This window comes from Corvus moneduloides, unplaced genomic scaffold (assembly GCF_009650955.1).
Source record: "Corvus moneduloides isolate bCorMon1 unplaced genomic scaffold, bCorMon1.pri scaffold_154_arrow_ctg1, whole genome shotgun sequence".
NCBI lineage: Eukaryota > Metazoa > Chordata > Aves > Passeriformes > Corvidae > Corvus > Corvus moneduloides.
The window spans coordinates 12,578-30,817 of NW_022436900.1; the positions used below are offsets into that span (position 1 = coordinate 12,578).

General features: G+C 61.2%; 1 protein-coding gene across 1 annotated transcript in view; it reads right to left on the reverse strand.

The window, feature by feature from the left end:
• SPTBN4 (spectrin beta, non-erythrocytic 4) overlaps window positions 1-15,529 on the reverse strand; it is a gene marked incomplete at its 3' end in the record, with an annotated part of 28,103 nt that extends 12,574 nt beyond the window's left edge. The window contains exons 1-5 of the mRNA XM_032097923.1: window positions 15,308-15,529; window positions 15,057-15,173; window positions 13,261-13,407; window positions 11,140-11,406; window positions 764-988 (exon numbers count right to left, since the gene is read on the reverse strand). Of these exons, the coding sequence (XP_031953814.1) occupies window positions 764-988; window positions 11,140-11,406; window positions 13,261-13,407; window positions 15,057-15,173; window positions 15,308-15,529 (978 nt within the window). The remainder of the gene's footprint in view (window positions 1-763; window positions 989-11,139; window positions 11,407-13,260; window positions 13,408-15,056; window positions 15,174-15,307) is intronic.
• Window positions 15,530-18,240: the final 2,711 nt, after the last annotated feature.

The window sequence follows — 18,240 nt, forward strand, 5'->3', positions numbered from 1 at the left end:
GCCCATCTCCCCCATCCATCTCCATCCATCTCCATTTCCATCTCCACCCATCTCCACATCCATCTCCATTTCCATCTCCACCCCCATCTCCATCCCCATCTCCATCCCCATCCCCCCCCCATCTCCACCTATCTCCATCCCATCTCCACCTCCATCCCATCTCCATCTCCATCTCCATCTCCATCTCCATCTCCATCTCCACCCATCTCCACCCATCTCCATCCCATCTCCATCTCCACCCATCTCCATCCCTTCCCCATCTCCATCTCCACCCATCTCCATCTCCATCTCCGCCCATCTCCCCCCATCCATCTCCATCCATCTCCATCTCCATTTCCATCTCCACCCATCTCCATCTCCACCTCCATTTCCATTTCCATCTCCACCCATCTCCACCCCCATCTCCATTTCCATCTCCATCCCCCCCTCCATCTCCACCCATCTCCATCTCCATCCCATCTCCATCTCCACCCATCTCCACCCATCTCCACCCATCTCCATCCCATCTCCATCTCCATCTCCACCCATCCCCATCTCCATCTCCACCCATCCCCATCTCCATCTCCATCTCCACCCATCTCCACCCATCTCCATCCCATCTCCATCTCCATCTCCATCTCCACCCATCCCCATCTCCATCTCCATCTCCACCCATCTCCACCCCCATCTCCACCCCCATCTCCACCCCATCCCCATCCCCATCTCCATCTCCACTCCAAGCCCATTTCCACCCCACCCCACCTTACCTCAGCCCGGTACTCACCACCTCGTCCTCCAGCTCATGGCTGACCTGATGGACCTCCTTGGAGGCCAGCAAGATCCTCCGGCGCTCCTTGAGGGGCTCGATGAGGCGCACGATGCGCGTCCCCACCGCGCTCTGCCGCTCGCCCACCACGTCCCGCCCAGCCGCCTGCGCCGGCAGCGCCGCCGCCTGCGCCTGCAGCTCGCCCACCTCCTTGTACCACTCCTCCACCTGCGACTCCATCGTCTGGGGACACGCGGGGGACACACGGGGTCGGGAAGGTGGCCACGATGGCCAGGGTGGGACCTCCAGCACCACAATGGAGTGTTCCCCATAAAACGCGGTGTGTCCATAATTTGGTGTCCACCATAATCTGGTGTCCCTCCCATGATCTGGTGTCTCCACATAACCTGGTGTCCCCCCAAACCAGGTGTCACCCCATAACCTGGTGTCCCTCCCATAACGTGGTGTCCCCCCCCCATAATCTGGTGTCCACCCAAAGCAGGTGTCCCCCCCATAACTTGGTGTCCACCATAATTCGGTGTCCCCCAAACTGTGGTGTCACCCCATAACCTGGTGTCCTCCCATAATTTGGTGTCCACCATAATCTGGTGTCCCCCAAACTCTTGTGTCCCCCCATAACCTCATGTCCCAACGCCACCCAAAGTCCAGCCAGCACCTGGTGTCCCCCCATAACCTGGTGTTACCTCCTAACTTGGTGTCCCCCACAGCCTGGAGCTCCCCCATATTCTGGTGTCCCTCCAACACCCGATGTCCCCCCAACACCCAACGACCATCCAAGACCTGGTGTTCTCCATAACTTCTCACCCCAGCACCCAATGTCTCCCCAAGACCCAATGTCCCTCCAACACCCAACGTCCCCCCAAGACCTGGTGTCCCCTCCAAACCTGGTGTCCCCTCCAAACCTGGTGTCCCCTCCACATCCTGGTGTCCCACAACCACCCAACGTCCCCCCAAGACCTGGTGTCCCCTCCACATCCTGGTGTCCCTCCACCACCCAATGTCCCCCCAGCACCCAATGACCATCCAAGACTTGGTGTTCTCCATAGCTTCTCTCCCTCCAGCACCCAATGTCCCCCCAAGACCTGGTGTCCCCCCAAGACCTGGTGTCCCCTCCACATCCTGGTGTCCCACTACCACCCAATGTCCCCCCAGCACCCAATGACCATCCAAGACTTGGTGTTCTCCATAGCTTCTCTCCCTCCAGCACCCAATGTCTCCTCAAGACATGGTGTCCCCTCCACATCCTGGTGTCCCACTACCACCCAATGTCCCCCCAAGACCTGATGTCCCTCCAACACCCAGTGTCCCCCCAACACCCAATGACCATCCAAGACTTGGAACCTACCCCCAACACCCAACATCCCTCCAGCACCCAACGTCCCCTCAAGACCTGGTGTCCCTCCAAGACCTGGTGTCCCCTCACATCCTGGTGTCCCCTCACATCCTGGTGTCCCACTACCACCCAATGTCCCCCCAACATCCAATGACCATCCAAGACTTGGTGTGCTCCATAACTTCTGTCCCCCCAACACCCAACGTCTCCCCAAGACCTGGTGTCCCCTCAAGACCTGGTGTCCCCTCACATCCTGGTGTCCCACTACCACCCAATGTCCCCCCAAGACCTGGTGTCCCTCCAACACCCAATGTCCCTCCAACCCCCAACACCCAACATGACCATCCAAGACTTGGAACCTACCCCCAACACCCAGCATCCCTCCAACACCCAATGTCCCCCCAAGACCTGGTGTCCCCCCAAGGCCTGGTGTCCCCTCAAGACCTGGTGTCCTCTCCACATCCTGGTGTCCCCTCACATCCTGGTGTCCCACTACCACCCAATGTCCCCCCAAGACCTGATGTCCCTCCAACACCCAATGTCCCCCCAGCACCCAATGACCATCCAAGACTTGGAACCTACCCCCAACACCCAACATCCCTCCAGCACCCAACGTCCCCTCAAGACCTGGTGTCCCTCCAAGACCTGGTGTCCCCTCACATCCTGGTGTCCCCTCACATCCTGGTGTCCCACTACCACCCAATGTCCCCCCAGCACCCAATGACCATCCAAGACTCGGTGTGCTCCATAACTTCTCTCCCTCCAGCACCCAATGTACCCCCAAGACCTAGTGTCCCACTGCCACCCCACGTCCTCCCAAGACCTGGTGTCCCTCCAACACCCAACACCCAACATGACCATCCAAGACTTGGAACCGACCCCCAACACCCAACATCCCTCCAACACTCAACATCCCCCCTCAAGACCTGGTGTCCCCCCTCAAGACCTGGTGTCCCCCCAAGACCTGGTGTCCCTCCAACACCCAATGTCCCCCCAGCACCCAATGACCATCCAAGACTTGGTGTTCTCCATAACTTCTCTCCCCCCAGCACCCAACGTCCCCCCAAGACCTGGTGTCCCCTCACATCCTGGTGTCCCCTCCACATCCTGGTGTCCCACTACCACCCAATGTCCCCCCAAGACCTGGTGTCCCTCCAACACCCAATGTCCCCCCAACCCCCAACACCCAACATGACCATCCAAGACTTGGAACCTACCCCCAACACCCAGCATCCCTCCAACACCCAACGTACCCCCAAGGCCTGGTGTCCCCCCAAGGCCTGGTGTCCCCTCAAGACCTGGTGTCCTCTCCACATCCTGGTGTCCCCTCACATCCTGGTGTCCCACTACCACCCAATGTTCCCCCAAGACCTGATGTCCCTCCAACACCCAATATCCCCCCAGCACCCAATGACCATCCAAGACTTGGAACCTACCCCCAACACCCAACATCCCTCCAACACCCAACGTCCCCTCAAGACCTGGTGTCCCTCCAAGACCTGGTGTCCCCTCACATCCTGGTGTCCCCTCACATCCTGGTGTCCCACTACCACCCAATGTCCCCCCAACATCCAATGACCATCCAAGACTTGGTGTGCTCCATAACTTCTGTCCCCCCAACACCCAACGTCTCCCCAAGACCTGGTGTCCCCCCAAGACCTGGTGCCCCCTCACATCCTGGTGTCCCTCCAACACCCAATGTCCCCCCAACACCCGATGAGCATCCAAGACTTGGTGTTCTCCATAACTTCTCTCCCTCCAGCACCCAATGTCCCCCCAAGACCTGGTGTCCCCCCAAGACCTGGTGTCCCCTCACATCCTGGCGTCCCCTCCACATCCTGGTGTCCCACTACCACCCAATGTCCCCCCAGCACCCAATGACCATCCAAGACTTGGAACCTACCCACAACACCCAACATCCCTCCAGCACCCAACGTCCCCTCAAGATCTGGTGTCCCCTCCAAACCTGGTGTCCCCTCACATCCTGGTGTCCCCTCCACATCCTGGTGTCCCACTACCACCCAATGTCCCCCCAAGACCTGGTGTCCCTCCAACACCCAATGTCCCCCCAACCCCCAACACCCAACATGACCATCCAAGACTTGGAACCTACCCCCAACACCCAGCATCCCTCCAACACCCAATGTCCCCCCAAGACCTGGTGTCCCCCCAAGGCCTGGTGTCCCCTCAAGACCTGGTGTCCTCTCCACATCCTGGTGTCCCCTCACATCCTGGTGTCCCACTACCACCCAATGTCCCCCCAAGACCTGATGTCCCTCCAACACCCAATGTCCCCCCAGCACCCAATGACCATCCAAGACTTGGAACCTACCCCCAACACCCAACATCCCTCCAGCACCCAACGTCCCCTCAAGATCTGGTGTCCCTCCAAGACCTGGTGTCCCCTCGCATCCTGGTGTCCCACTACCACCCAATGTCCCCCCCAACACCCAATGACCATCCAAGACTCGGTGTTCTCCATAACTTCTCTCCCTCCAGCACCCAATGTACCCCCAAGACCTGGTGTCCCACTGCCACCCCACGTCCTCCCAAGACCTGGTGTCCCTCCAACACCCAACACCCAACATGACCATCCAAGACTTGGAACCGACCCCCAACACCCAACATCCCTCCAACACTCAACATCCCCCCTCAAGACCTGGTGTCCCCCCAAGACCTGGTGTCCCTCCAACACCCAATGTCCCCCCAGCACCCAATGACCATCCAAGACTTGGTGTTCTCCATAACTTCTCTCCCCCCAGCACCCAACGTCCCCCCAAGACCTGGTGTCCCCTCACATCCTGGTGTCCCCTCCACATCCTGGTGTCCCACTACCACCCAATGTCCCCCCAAGACCTGGTGTCCCTCCAACACCCAATGTCCCTCCAACCCCCAACACCCAACATGACCATCCAAGACTTGGAACCTACCCCCAACACCCAGCATCCCTCCAACACCCAACGTCCCCCCAAGGCCTGGTGTCCCCCCAAGGCCTGGTGTCCCCTCAAGACCTGGTGTCCTCTCCACATCCTGGTGTCCCCTCCACATCCTGGTGTCCCACTACCACCCAATGTCCCCCCAAGACCTGATGTCCCTCCAACACCCAATGTCCCCCCAGCACCCAATGACCATCCAAGACTTGGTGTTCTCCATAACTTCTCTCCCCCCAGCACCCAACGTCCCCCCAAGACCTGGTGTCCCCCCAAGACCGGGTGTCCCCTCACATCCTGGTGTCCCTCCAACACCCAATGTCCCCCCAACACCCGATGAGCATCCAAGACTTGGTGTTCTCCATAACTTCTCTCCCTCCAGCACCCAATGTCCCCCCAAGACCTGGTGTCCCCCCAAGATCTGGTGTCCCCTCACATCCTGGCGTCCCCTCCACATCCTGGTGTCTCACTACCACCCAATGTCCCCCCAAGACCTGATGTCCCTCCAACACCCAATATCCCCCCAGCACCCAATGACCATCCAAGACTTGGAACCTACCCCCAACACCCAACATCCCTCCAGCACCCAACGTCCCCTCAAGACCTGGTGTCCCTCCAAGACCTGGTGTCCCCTCACATCCTGGTGTCCCCTCACATCCTGGTGTCCCCTCACATCCTGGTGTCCCACTACCACCCAATGTCCCCCCAACACCCAATGACCATCCAAGACTCGGTGTTCTCCATAACTTCTCTCCCTCCAGCACCCAATGTACCCCCAAGACCTGGTGTCCCACTGCCACCCCACGTCCTCCCAAGACCTGGTGTCCCTCCAACACCCAACACCCAACATGACCATCCAAGACTTGGAACCGACCCCCAACACCCAACATCCCTCCAACACTCAACATCCCTCCTCAAGACCTGGTGTCCCCTCCAGACCTGGTGTCCCTCCAACACCCAATGTCCCCCCAGCACCCAATGACCATCCAAGACTTGGTGTTCTCCATAACGTCTCTCCCCCCAGCACCCAACGTCCCCCCAAGACCTGGTGTCCCCTCCACATCCTGGTGTCCCACTACCACCCAATGTCCCCCCAAGACCTGGTGTCCCTCCAACACCCAATGTTCCCCCAACCCCCAACACCCAACATGACCATCCAAGACTTGGAACCTACCCCCAACACCCAGCATCCCTCCAACACCCAACGTCCCCCCAAGGCCTGGTGTCCCCCCAAGGCCTGGTGTCCCCTCAAGACCTGGTGTCCTCTCCACATCCTGGTGTCCCCTCACATCCTGGTGTCCCACTACCACCCAATGTCCCCCCAAGACCTGATGTCCCTCCAACACCCAATGTCCCCCCAGCACCCAATGACCATCCAAGACTTGGAACCTACCCCCAACACCCAACATCCCTCCAGCACCCAACGTCCCCTCAAGACCTGGTGTCCCTCCAAGACCTGGTGTCCCCTCACATCCTGGTGTCCCCTCACATCCTGGTGTCCCACTACCACCCAATGTCCCCCCAACATCCAATGACCATCCAAGACTTGGTGTGCTCCATAACTTCTGTCCCCCCAACACCCAACGTCTCCCCAAGACCTGGTGTCCCCCCAAGACCTGGTGTCCCCTCACATCCTGGTGTCCCTCCAACACCCAATGTCCCCCCAACACCCGATGAGCATCCAAGACTTGGTGTTCTCCATAACTTCTCTCCCTCCAGCACCCAATGTCCCCCCAAGACCTGGTGTCCCCCCAAGACCTGGTGTCCCCTCACATCCTGGCGTCCCCTCCACATCCTGGTGTCCCACTACCACCCAATGTCCCCCCAGCACCCAATGACCATCCAAGACTTGGAACCTACCCACAACACCCAACATCCCTCCAGCACCCAACGTCCCCTCAAGATCTGGTGTCCCCTCCAAACCTGGTGTCCCCTCACATCCTGGTGTCCCCTCCACATCCTGGTGTCCCACTACCACCCAATGTCCCCCCAAGACCTGGTGTCCCTCCAACACCCAATGTCCCCCCAACCCCCAACACCCAACATGACCATCCAAGACTTGGAACCTACCCCCAACACCCAGCATCCCTCCAACACCCAATGTCCCCCCAAGACCTGGTGTCCCCCCAAGGCCTGGTGTCCCCTCAAGACCTGGTGTCCTCTCCACATCCTGGTGTCCCCTCACATCCTGGTGTCCCACTACCACCCAATGTCCCCCCAAGACCTGATGTCCCTCCAACACCCAATGTCCCCCCAGCACCCAATGACCATCCAAGACTCGGTGTTCTCCATAACTTCTCTCCCTCCAGCACCCAATGTACCCCCAAGACCTGGTGTCCCACTGCCACCCCACGTCCTCCCAAGACCTGGTGTCCCTCCAACACCCAACACCCAACATGACCATCCAAGACTTGGAACCGACCCCCAACACCCAACATCCCTCCAACACTCAACATCCCCCCTCAAGACCTGGTGTCCCCCCAAGACCTGGTGTCCCTCCAACACCCAATGTCCCCCCAGCACCCAATGACCATCCAAGACTTGGTGTTCTCCATAACTTCTCTCCCCCCAGCACCCAACGTCCCCCCAAGACCTGGTGTCCCCTCACATCCTGGTGTCCCCTCCACATCCTGGTGTCCCACTACCACCCAATGTCCCCCCAAGACCTGGTGTCCCTCCAACACCCAATGTCCCCCCAACCCCCAACACCCAACATGACCATCCAAGACTTGGAACCTACCCCCAACACCCAGCATCCCTCCAACACCCAACGTCCCCCCAAGGCCTGGTGTCCCCCCAAGGCCTGGTGTCCCCTCAAGACCTGGTGTCCTCTCCACATCCTGGTGTCCCACTACCACCCAATGTTCCCCCAAGACCTGATGTCCCTCCAACACCCAATGTCCCCCCAGCACCCAATGACCATCCAAGACTTGGAACCTACCCCCAACACCCAACATCCCTCCAGCACCCAACGTCCCCTCAAGACCTGGTGTCCCTCCAAGACCTGGTGTCCCCTCACATCCTGGTGTCCCACTACCACCCAATGTCCCCCCAGCACCCAATGACCATCCAAGACTCGGTGTTCTCCATAACTTCTCTCCCTCCAGCACCCAATGTACCCCCAAGACCTGGTGTCCCACTGCCACCCCACGTCCTCCCAAGACCTGGTGTCCCTCCAACACCCAACACCCAACATGACCATCCAAGACTTGGAACCAACCCCCAACACCCAACATCCCTCCAACACTCAACATCCCCCCTCAAGACCTGGTGTCCCCCCAAGACCTGGTGTCCCTCCAACACCCAATGTCCCCCCAGCACCCAATGACCATCCAAGACTTGGTGTTCTCCATAACTTCTCTCCCCCCAGCACCCAACGTCCCCCCAAGACCTGGTGTCCCCTCACATCCTGGTGTCCCCTCCACATCCTGGTGTCCCACTACCACCCAATGTCCCCCCAAGACCTGGTGTCCCTCCAACACCCAATGTCCCCCCAACCCCCAACACCCAACATGACCATCCAAGACTTGGAACCTACCCCCAACACCCAGCATCCCTCCAACACCCAACGTCCCCCCAAGGCCTGGTGTCCCCCCAAGGCCTGGTGTCCCCTCAAGACCTGGTGTCCTCTCCACATCCTGGTGTCCCCTCACATCCTGGTGTCCCACTACCACCCAATGTCCCCCCAAGACCTGATGTCCCTCCAACACCCAATGTCCCCCCAGCACCCAATGACCATCCAAGACTTGGAACCTACCCCCAACACCCAACATCCCTCCAGCACCCAACGTCCCCTCAAGACCTGGTGTCCCTCCAAGACCTGGTGTCCCCTCACATCCTGGTGTCCCCTCACATCCTGGTGTCCCACTACCACCCAATGTCCCCCCAGCACCCAATGACCATCCAAGACTCGGTGTGCTCCATAACTTCTCTCCCTCCAGCACCCAATGTCCCCCCAAGACCTGGTGTCCCACTGCCACCCCACGTCCTCCCAAGACCTGGTGTCCCTCCAACACCCAACACCCAACATGACCATCCAAGACTTGGAACCGACCCCCAACACCCAACATCCCTCCAACACTCAACATCCCCCCTCAAGACCTGGTGTCCCCCCTCAAGACCTGGTGTCCCTCCAACACCCAATGTCCCCCCAGCACCCAATGACCATCCAAGACTTGGTGTTCTCCATAACTTCTCTCCCCCCAGCACCCAACGTCCCCCCAAGACCTGGTGTCCCCCCAAGACCGGGTGTCCCCTCACATCCTGGTGTCCCTCCAACACCCAATGTCCCCCCAACACCCGATGAGCATCCAAGACTTGGTGTTCTCCATAACTTCTCTCCCTCCAGCACCCAATGTCCCCCCAAGACCTGGTGTCCCCCCAAGATCTGGTGTCCCCTCACATCCTGGCGTCCCCTCCACATCCTGGTGTCTCACTACCACCCAATGTCCCCCCAAGACCTGATGTCCCTCCAACACCCAATGTCCCCTCAGCACCCAATGACCATCCAAGACTTGGAACCTACCCCCAACACCCAACATCCCTCCAACACCCAACGTCCCCTCAAGACCTGGTGTCCCTCCAAGACCTGGTGTCCCACTGCCACCCCACGTCCTCCCAAGATCTGGTGTCCCTCCAACACCCAACACCCAACATGACCATCCAAGACTTGGAACCGACCCCCAACACCCAACATCCCTCCAACACTCAACATCCCCCCTCAAGACCTGGTGTCCCCCCTCAAGACCTGGTGTCCCCCCAAGACCTGGTGTCCCTCCAACACCCAATGTCCCCCCAGCACCCAATGACCATCCAAGACTTGGTGTTCTCCATAACTTCTCTCCCCCCAGCACCCAACGTCCCCCCAAGACCTGGTGTCCCCTCACATCCTGGTGTCCCCTCCACATCCTGGTGTCCCACTACCACCCAATGTCCCCCCAAGACCTGGTGTCCCTCCAACACCCAATGTCCCCCCAACCCCCAACACCCAACATGACCATCCAAGACTTGGAACCTACCCCCAACACCCAGCATCCCTCCAACACCCAACGTCCCCCCAAGGCCTGGTGTCCCCCCAAGGCCTGGTGTCCCCTCAAGACCTGGTGTCCTCTCCACATCCTGGTGTCCCCTCACATCCTGGTGTCCCACTACCACCCAATGTCCCCCCAAGACCTGATGTCCCTCCAACACCCAATGTCCCCCCAGCACCCAATGACCATCCAAGACTTGGAACCTACCCCCAACACCCAACATCCCTCCAGCACCCAACGTCCCCTCAAGACCTGGTGTCCCTCCAAGACCTGGTGTCCCCTCACATCCTGGTGTCCCCTCACATCCTGGTGTCCCACTACCACCCAATGTCCCCCCAACACCCAATGACCATCCAAGACTCGGTGTTCTCCATAACTTCTCTCCCTCCAGCACCCAATGTACCCCCAAGACCTGGTGTCCCACTGCCACCCCACGTCCTCCCAAGACCTGGTGTCCCTCCAACACCCAACACCCAACATGACCATCCAAGACTTGGAACCGACCCCCAACACCCAACATCCCTCCAACACTCAACATCCCCCCTCAAGACCTGGTGTCCCCCCAAGACCTGGTGTCCCTCCAACACCCAATGTCCCCCCAGCACCCAATGACCATCCAAGACTTGGTGTTCTCCATAACTTCTCTCCCCCCAGCACCCAACGTCCCCCCAAGACCTGGTGTCCCCTCCACATCCTGGTGTCCCACTACCACCCAATGTCCCCCCAAGACCTGGTGTCCCTCCAACACCCAATGTCCCCCCAACCCCCAACACCCAACATGACCATCCAAGACTTGGAACCTACCCCCAACACCCAGCATCCCTCCAACACCCAACGTACCCCCAAGACCTGATGTTCCCCCAAGACCTGGTGTCCCCTCCACATCCTGGTGTCCCCTCACATCCTGGTGTCCCCTCACATCCTGGTGCCCCCTCCACATCCTGGTGTCCCACTACCACCCAATGTCCCCCCAGCACCCAATGACCATCCAAGACTTGGCGTTCTCCATAACTTCTCTCCCTCCAGCACCCAATGTCCCCCCAAGACCTGGTGTCCCCGGCGTCCCCCCCCCAGTCCCACCTGCAGCCTCTTGAGCTGGCGGCTGACGCTGCGCAGGTCGGCGGAGCCGCTGCCCACGGTCTCCAGCTGCTCCTCGAGCCGGCCCAGCCGCGCCTCCATGTCGGCGTAGCTCCGCGCCAGGCGCTCGGCGGCCGCGGCCTCGGCCAAGCGCCGGCTCCGGGCCTGGCTCGTGGTCTCCAGCTCGAGCCAACATCGCCGCAGCTCCTCCAGCTGCCGCCGCACGGCCCCGCTCAGCTCTGGCTTGGCCTGCACCAGCTCCTCACCTTCCTGGGGGGGGTGATGGGGTCAAGGTGGGGCTTGGGGGTCAAGGGGGGACCCCAAATTCATCACGAGGGGGTTGGGGAGATGTTGGTGCAGCTCCTTCTCCTCTCATGGGGGTTATGGGGTCAAGGTGGGGTTTGGGGGTCAAGGGGGGACCCCAAATTCGTCACAAGGGGTTTGGGGAGATATTGGTGCAGCTCCTTCTCCTCCTGGGGTGGGTGATGGGGTCAAGGTGGGTTTTGGGGTCAAGAGGGGACCCCAAATTTTTCATGAGGGGTTTGGGGAGATGTTGGTGCAGCTCCTTCTCCTCTCATGGGGGTGATGGGGTCAAGGTGGGGTTTGGGGGTCAAGGAGGGACCCCAAATTCATCACGAGGCGGTTGGGGAGATGTTGGTACAGCTCCTTCTCCTCTCATGGGGGTGATGGAGTCAAGGTGGGGTTTCGGGGTCCAGGAGGGACCCCAGATTTGTCATGAGGGGGTTGGGGAGATGTTGGTGCAGCTCCTTCTCCTCTGGGGGGGGTTTGGGGGTCCAGGGGGGCCCCCAAATTCATCACAAGGGGGTTGGGGAGATGTTGGTGCAGCTCCTTCTCCTCTCATGGGGGTTATGGGGTCAAGGTGGGGTTTGGGGGTCAAGGGGGGACCCCAAATTCATCACGAGGGGGTTGGGGAGATGTTGGTGCAGCTTCTTCTCCTCTGGGGGGGGTTTGGGGGTCAAGGGGGGGCCCCAAATTCATCACGAGGCAGTTGGGGAGATGTTGGTGCAGCTCCTTCTCCTCCTGGGGTGGGTGATGGGGTCAAGGTGGGTTTTGGGGTCAAGAGGGGACCCCAAATTTTTCATGAGGGGTTTGGGGAGATGTTGGTGCAGCTCCTTCTCCTCTCATGGGGGTGATGGGGTCAAGGGGGGACCCCAAATTTTTCATGAGGGGTTGGGGAGATGTTGGTGCAGCTCCTTCTCCTCTGGGGGGGGTGATGGGGTTTTGGGGGGACCCCAAATTCATCACGAAGCAGTTGGGGAGATGTTGGTGCAGCTCCTTCTCCTCCTGGGGTGGGTGGTGGGGTCAAGGTGGGGTTTGGGGGTTCAGGAGGGACCCCAAATTCATCACAAGGGGGTTGGGGAGATGTTGGTGCAGCTCCTTCTCCTCTCATGGGGGTGATGGTGTCAAGGGGGTTTTGGGGGTCCAGGGGGGCCCCAAATTCATCACGAGGCGGTTGGGGAGATGTTGGTGTAGCTCCTTCTCCTCTGGGGTGGGTTTGGGGGTCAAGAGGGGCCCCCAAATTCGTCACGAGGGGCGTTTGGGGTGGGGAGGAGATGTTGGATATGGGGGGGGTGGGGGGGATCTTTGGGGTCGCTTGGGGGGGAAAGGGGGGGTACAAAAAAGGGGGTGCAGGCCTGGGGGGGCAGCTGGGGTGGGGAACAACGGGGGGGCTTTGGGGGGGGGAGCTGGGTGGGAATGGGGGGGGGGGAATATCGCGATACCACCGGGGGGGGGGGGAGGGGACACGGGGACAGTGGGGGGGGGGGGACACCTCGGGGGGAGGGGGAGGGGAAGGGGGGGGACCCTGGGGACCCCCGGGGGGGCCACGCGGGGGCTGCAGCGCTGCAGCGGCGAACGACGCAACCACGGGGGGGGGGAGGGGGGGGGGCTGCAGCAACGCGCTGGGGGGGGGAGGGGAGGGGGAGGGGGAGAAGGAAACAGAACCCCCAACCCCCCCCTCACCCCTCCCCCACAGCGCCCCCAGCCCCTCCTTTCCCCGCCGGCTCTAAGCCCATCCCCCCCCCCCCCCCGCGACCACCCCCCCCTCCCACCCGTGATTTTTTTTTTTTTTAATCCCCCCCCTCCCCCCGAATCCCGTCGAACCTTCTCGATCCTCTCGAGCCATTCCCGGTTCTGCGCCAGCTCCGCCAGGAACGCGGGGTGCTGCAGCCACGGCTTTGGGGGGCGCGGGGGGGGGTCCCTCGAGGGGTCCCCCGCCATCAGCGCCTTGTCGCGGATCCAGCCATCCAGCTGCGGGGGGAGGGGCGGCTCAGCACCCCCCCGATCCAGGGTTTCCCCCCCCCCCCCCTTTCCAAAAAAAAAAAAAAGCGGAAAAAAGGCAAGAGGAGGACCCCCCCCCGCTTCTTTTTTTTCCTTCCCCCCCAAAAAAAAAACCCCAAAAAAAAAGAGGAAGGGAAAGGGCGAGAGGAGCCCCCTCCTCCCCCCCCTCACTCCCCCCCCTCTTTTTTTTTTTCCCCCAAAAAAACGGCGGATTTGGGGTTGGAAGGGTCGGGGGGGAGGGGAGGGGGGGGTGAGGATGATGGAGGAGGAGGGGGAGGAGGAGGATGGAGGGGGGTGAAGATGGTGGAGGGGGGGTGAGGATGGAAGAGGAGGATGAGGATGGGGGAGGAGGATGAAGAGGATGGGGGAGGAGGATGAAGAGGATGGAAAAGGAGGATGAGGATGGAGAACGGAGGATGAGGATGGAGAAGGAGGACGAAGACGATGGAGAAGGAGGAAGAGGAAGGCGCTGGAGGCTGCCCGGAGGCTGCGGGAGGATGGAGGATGAAGGCTGAGGATGAGGACGGTGGCGGCTCGGCCGTGATGCAGCAGATCCCGGGCGGAGCGCGAGCGCCGGATGAGCCCCGAGGAGCCTCCGCCGGGATCCGGCCAAACCTCCCGGAACGGGGCTGCCGGGGATGGACCCCCCCCACCAACCCCAAAATCCTGGGAATCCCCCAACCCCAAAATCCTGGGAATCCCCCAACCCCAAAATCCTGGGAATTGCCCCCCCCACCCCCCAGAGGAGCAGCGCGGGGACACCCGGGGAGGGCTTGGGGACCCCCCGACCCCAAATCCATGGGGGACGTGTTTGGGATGAGCCCGAGCGATGGAGCCCAGCACGCCGACCACCGGTGAAGCCCCCCGAGATGCTGAGGAGCATCTTGGGGACCTGCGAGGGTCTTGGGGACCCCCAAGCCCGACCCCAAATCCATGGGGGGAAGCGTTTGGGTCTCACCAACCTCCCAACTCCAGGTGATGGACCACAGAAGGTCCCACCCTGACCACCGGTGAAGCCCCCCGAGATGCTGACGAGCCTCTTGGGGACCCGCGGGGGTCTTGAGGACCCCCAAGCCCGACCCCAAATCCATGGGGGGACATTTTTGGGTCTCATCGACCTCCTGGGATGGACCAGGCAGGTCCCACCCTGACCACCGGTGAAGCCCCCCGAGATGCTGAGGAGCCTCTGTGGGGCTGGTGGGACCCGCGAGGGTCTTGGGGACCCCCAAGCCCGACCCCAAATCCATGGGGGGACATTTTTGGGTCTCCCCGACCTTGCAGCTACTGAGGATGGACCACAGAAGGTCCCACCTTGACCACCGGTGAAGCCCCCCGAGATGCTGAGGAGCCTCTCTGGGGCTGGTGGGACCCACCGGTCCAACTTTGGGGGGGATTTTTGGGGTCCCCCACCCCAAAACCCACCAGTGACCTGATCTGGACCCCACCATGGACCTGCAGGTGACACCAGAGGTGACACCAAGAGGGTCTGGCCACCCCCCACCTGCAGGAGAACCTGGAGCTCGCCCCCCACCATGGATAATTTTGGGGGGGGGGGGTCTCTGAGATTTTGGGGGGAGGGTCCGGGGGTCTCGGGGGGGGGTCGGGAGGCCGGGTCTGACCTCGCGGCAGTCCTGGAGGAACCTCTGGAGCTCGAGGTGGTCCTGGAGCCGCCGCGTCCACTCCTGGGCCAGCTGATGGTTGCGTTGGCTCCTGCGGGTGGGGGGCAGGGGAACCCCCTAATTAACCCCTAACGAACCCCCTAATGACCCCTTCATTAACCCCTAATGAACCCCCTAATGACCCCTTCATTAACCCGTAATGAACCCCTAATGGACCCCTGAACCTCCCCTCAAAAGGGAAACTGAGTCACGAGGTTCCATCTGGGATCCACCAGCAGATCCAGCTCCGTCCTCGCTCCTGGGGGGGGTCCTGGGTGGTCTTTTGGGGTCCTGGGGGGCGTTTTGGGGTCCGGGGTGAGGATGGAGGGTCCTGGGTGGTGCTTTGGGGTCCTGGGTGGTGTTTTGGGGTCCTGGGTCAGGATGGGGGGTCCTGGGGGGTGTTTTGGGGTCCTGGGTGCTGTAGGGGGGGTCATGGGTGGTGTTGGTGGGTTCTGGGTCAGGATGGGGAATCCTGGGTGGTGTTTTGAGGTCCTGGGTGGTGTTTTGGGGTCCTGGGTGGTGTTTTGGGGTCCTGGGTGCTGTTGGGGGGGTCATGGGTGGAGATGTGGGTTCTCGGATGCTGCTGGTGGGTTCTGGGTGGAGATGGGGGGTCCTGGGTGGTGTTTTGGGTTCCTGGGTGGTGTTTTGGGGTTCTGGGTCAGGATGGGGATCCTGGGTGGTGTTTTGGGGTGCTGGGAGCTGCTGGTGGTTCCTGGGTGCTGGTGGTGGGTTCTGGGTCAGGATGGGGGTCCCGGGTGGTGTTTTGGGGTCCTGGGTGGTGTTTTGGGGTCCTGGGTGCTGTTGGGGGGGTCATGGGTGGAGATGTGGGGTCTCGGATGCTGCTGGTGGGTTCTGGGTGGAGATGGGGGGTCCTGGGTGGTGTTTTGGGGTCCTGGGTGGTGTTTTGAGGTCCTGGGTGGTGTTTGGTGGCTCCTGGGGGGTGTTTTGGGGTCCTGGGTGGTGATTGGTGGCTCCTGGGTGGTGTTTTGGGTTCCTGGGTGGTGTTTTGGGGTTCTGGGTCAGGATGGAGGCTCCTGGGTGGTGTTTTGGGGTGCTGGGTGGTGTTTGGGGATCCTGGGAGCTGCTGGTGGTTCCTGAGTGCTGGTGGTGGGTTCTGGGTCAGGATGGGGGTTCCCGGGCGGTGTTTTGGGGTCCTGGGTCAGGATGGAGGGTCCTGGGTGCTGGTGGGGGTTCCTGGGTCAGGATGGGGTTCCTGGGTGGTGCTTTGGGGTCCTGGGTCAGGATGGGGGGTCCTGAGTGGTGTTTTGGGGTCCTGGGTGGTGTTTTGGGGTCCTGGGTCAGGATGGAGGGTCCTGGGCGGTGATTGGTGGCTCCTGGGTGGTGTTTTGGGTTCCTGGGTGGTGTTTTGGGGTCCTGGGTGCTGGATGGAGGGTCCTGGGTGGTGTTTTGGGGTCCTGGGTCAGGATGGGGCTTCCTGGGTGGTGTTTTGGGTTCCTGGGTGGTGTTTTGGCGTCCCGGGTGGTGCTTGGGGATCCTGGGAGCTGCTGGTGGCTCCTGGGTGCTGGTGGTGGGTTCTGGGTCAGGATGGGGGTCCTGGGTGGTGTTTGGTGGGTCCTGGATGAGGATGGAGGATCCTGGGTGGTGTTTTGGTGGCTCCTGGGGGGTGTTTTGGGGTCCCGGGTGGTGTTTTGGGGTCCTGGGTCAGGATGGAGGGTCCTGGGTGGTGTTTTGGGGTCCTGGGTGGTGTTTTGGGGTCCTGGGTCAGGATGGGGGTCCCGGGTGGTGTTTTGGGGTCCTGGGTGGTGTTTTGGGGTTCTGGGCCAGGATGGAGGGTCCTGGGTGGTGTTTTGGGGTCCTGGGTGGTGTTTGGGGATCTTGGGAGCTGCTGGTGGTTCCTGGGTGCTGGTGGTGGGTTCTGGGTCAGGATGGGGGTTCCCGGGTGGTGTTTTGGGGTCCTGGGTCAGGATGGAGGGTCCTGGGTGCTGGTGGGGGTTCCTGGGTCAGGATGGGGTTCCTGGGTGGTGCTTTGGGGTCCTGGGTCAGGATGGGGGGTCCTGAGTGGTGTTTTGGGGTCCTGGGTGGTGTTTTGGGGTCCTGGGTCAGGATGGAGGGTCCTGGGCGGTGATTGGTGGCTCCTGGGTGGTGTTTTGGGTTCCTGGGTGGTGTTTTGGGGTCCTGGGTGGTGTTTTGGCGTCCCGGGTGGTGCTTGGGGATCCTGGGAGCTGCTGGTGGCTCCTGGGTGCTGGTGGTGGGTTCTGGGTCAGGATGGGGGTCCTGGGTGGTGTTTGGTGGGTCCTGGATGAGGATGGAGGATCCTGGGTGGTGTTTTGGTGGCTCCTGGGGGGTGTTTTGGGGTCCCGGGTGGTGTTTTGGGGTCCTGGGTCAGGATGGAGGGTCCTGGGTGGTGTTTTGGGGTCCTGGGTGGTGTTTTGGGGTCCTGGGTCAGGATGGGGGTCCCGGGTGGTGTTTTGGGGTCCTGGGTGGTGTTTTGGGGTTCTGGGCCAGGATGGAGGGTCCTGGGTGGTGTTTTGGGGTCCTGGGTGGTGTTTGGGGATCTTGGGAGCTGCTGGTGGTTCCTGGGTGCTGGTGGTGGGTTCTGGGTCAGGATGGGGTTCCTGGGTGGTGCTTTGGGGCCCTGGGTCAGGATGGAGGGTCCTGAGTGGTGTTTTGGGGTCCTGGGTGGTGTTTTGGGATTCTGGGTCAGGATGGAGGGTCCTGGGTGGTGTTTTGGGGTCCTGGGTGGTGTTTTGCGGTTCTGGGTCAGGATGGGGCTTCCTGGGTGGTGTTTTGGGTTCCTGGGTGGTGTTTTGGGTTCCTGGGGGGTGCTTGGGGATCCTGGGAGCTGCTGGTGGCTCCTGGGTGCTGGTGGTGGGTGCTGGGTCAGGATGGGGGTCCTGGGTGGTGTTTGGTGGGTCCTGGATGAAGATGGAGGATCCTGGGTGGTGTTTTGGTGGCTCCTGGGGGGTGTTTTGGGGTCCCGGGTGGTGTTTTGGGATTCTGGGTCAGGATGGGGGTTGCTGGGTGGTGTTTTGGGGTCCTGGGAGCTGCTGGTGGCTCCTGGGTGGTGGTGGTGGCTTCTGGGTCGGGATCGGGGTCCCGGGTGGTGTTTTGGGGTCCTGGGTCAGGATGGGGGGTCCTGGGTGGTGTTTTGGGGTCCTGGGTGGTGTTTTGGGGTCCTGGGTGG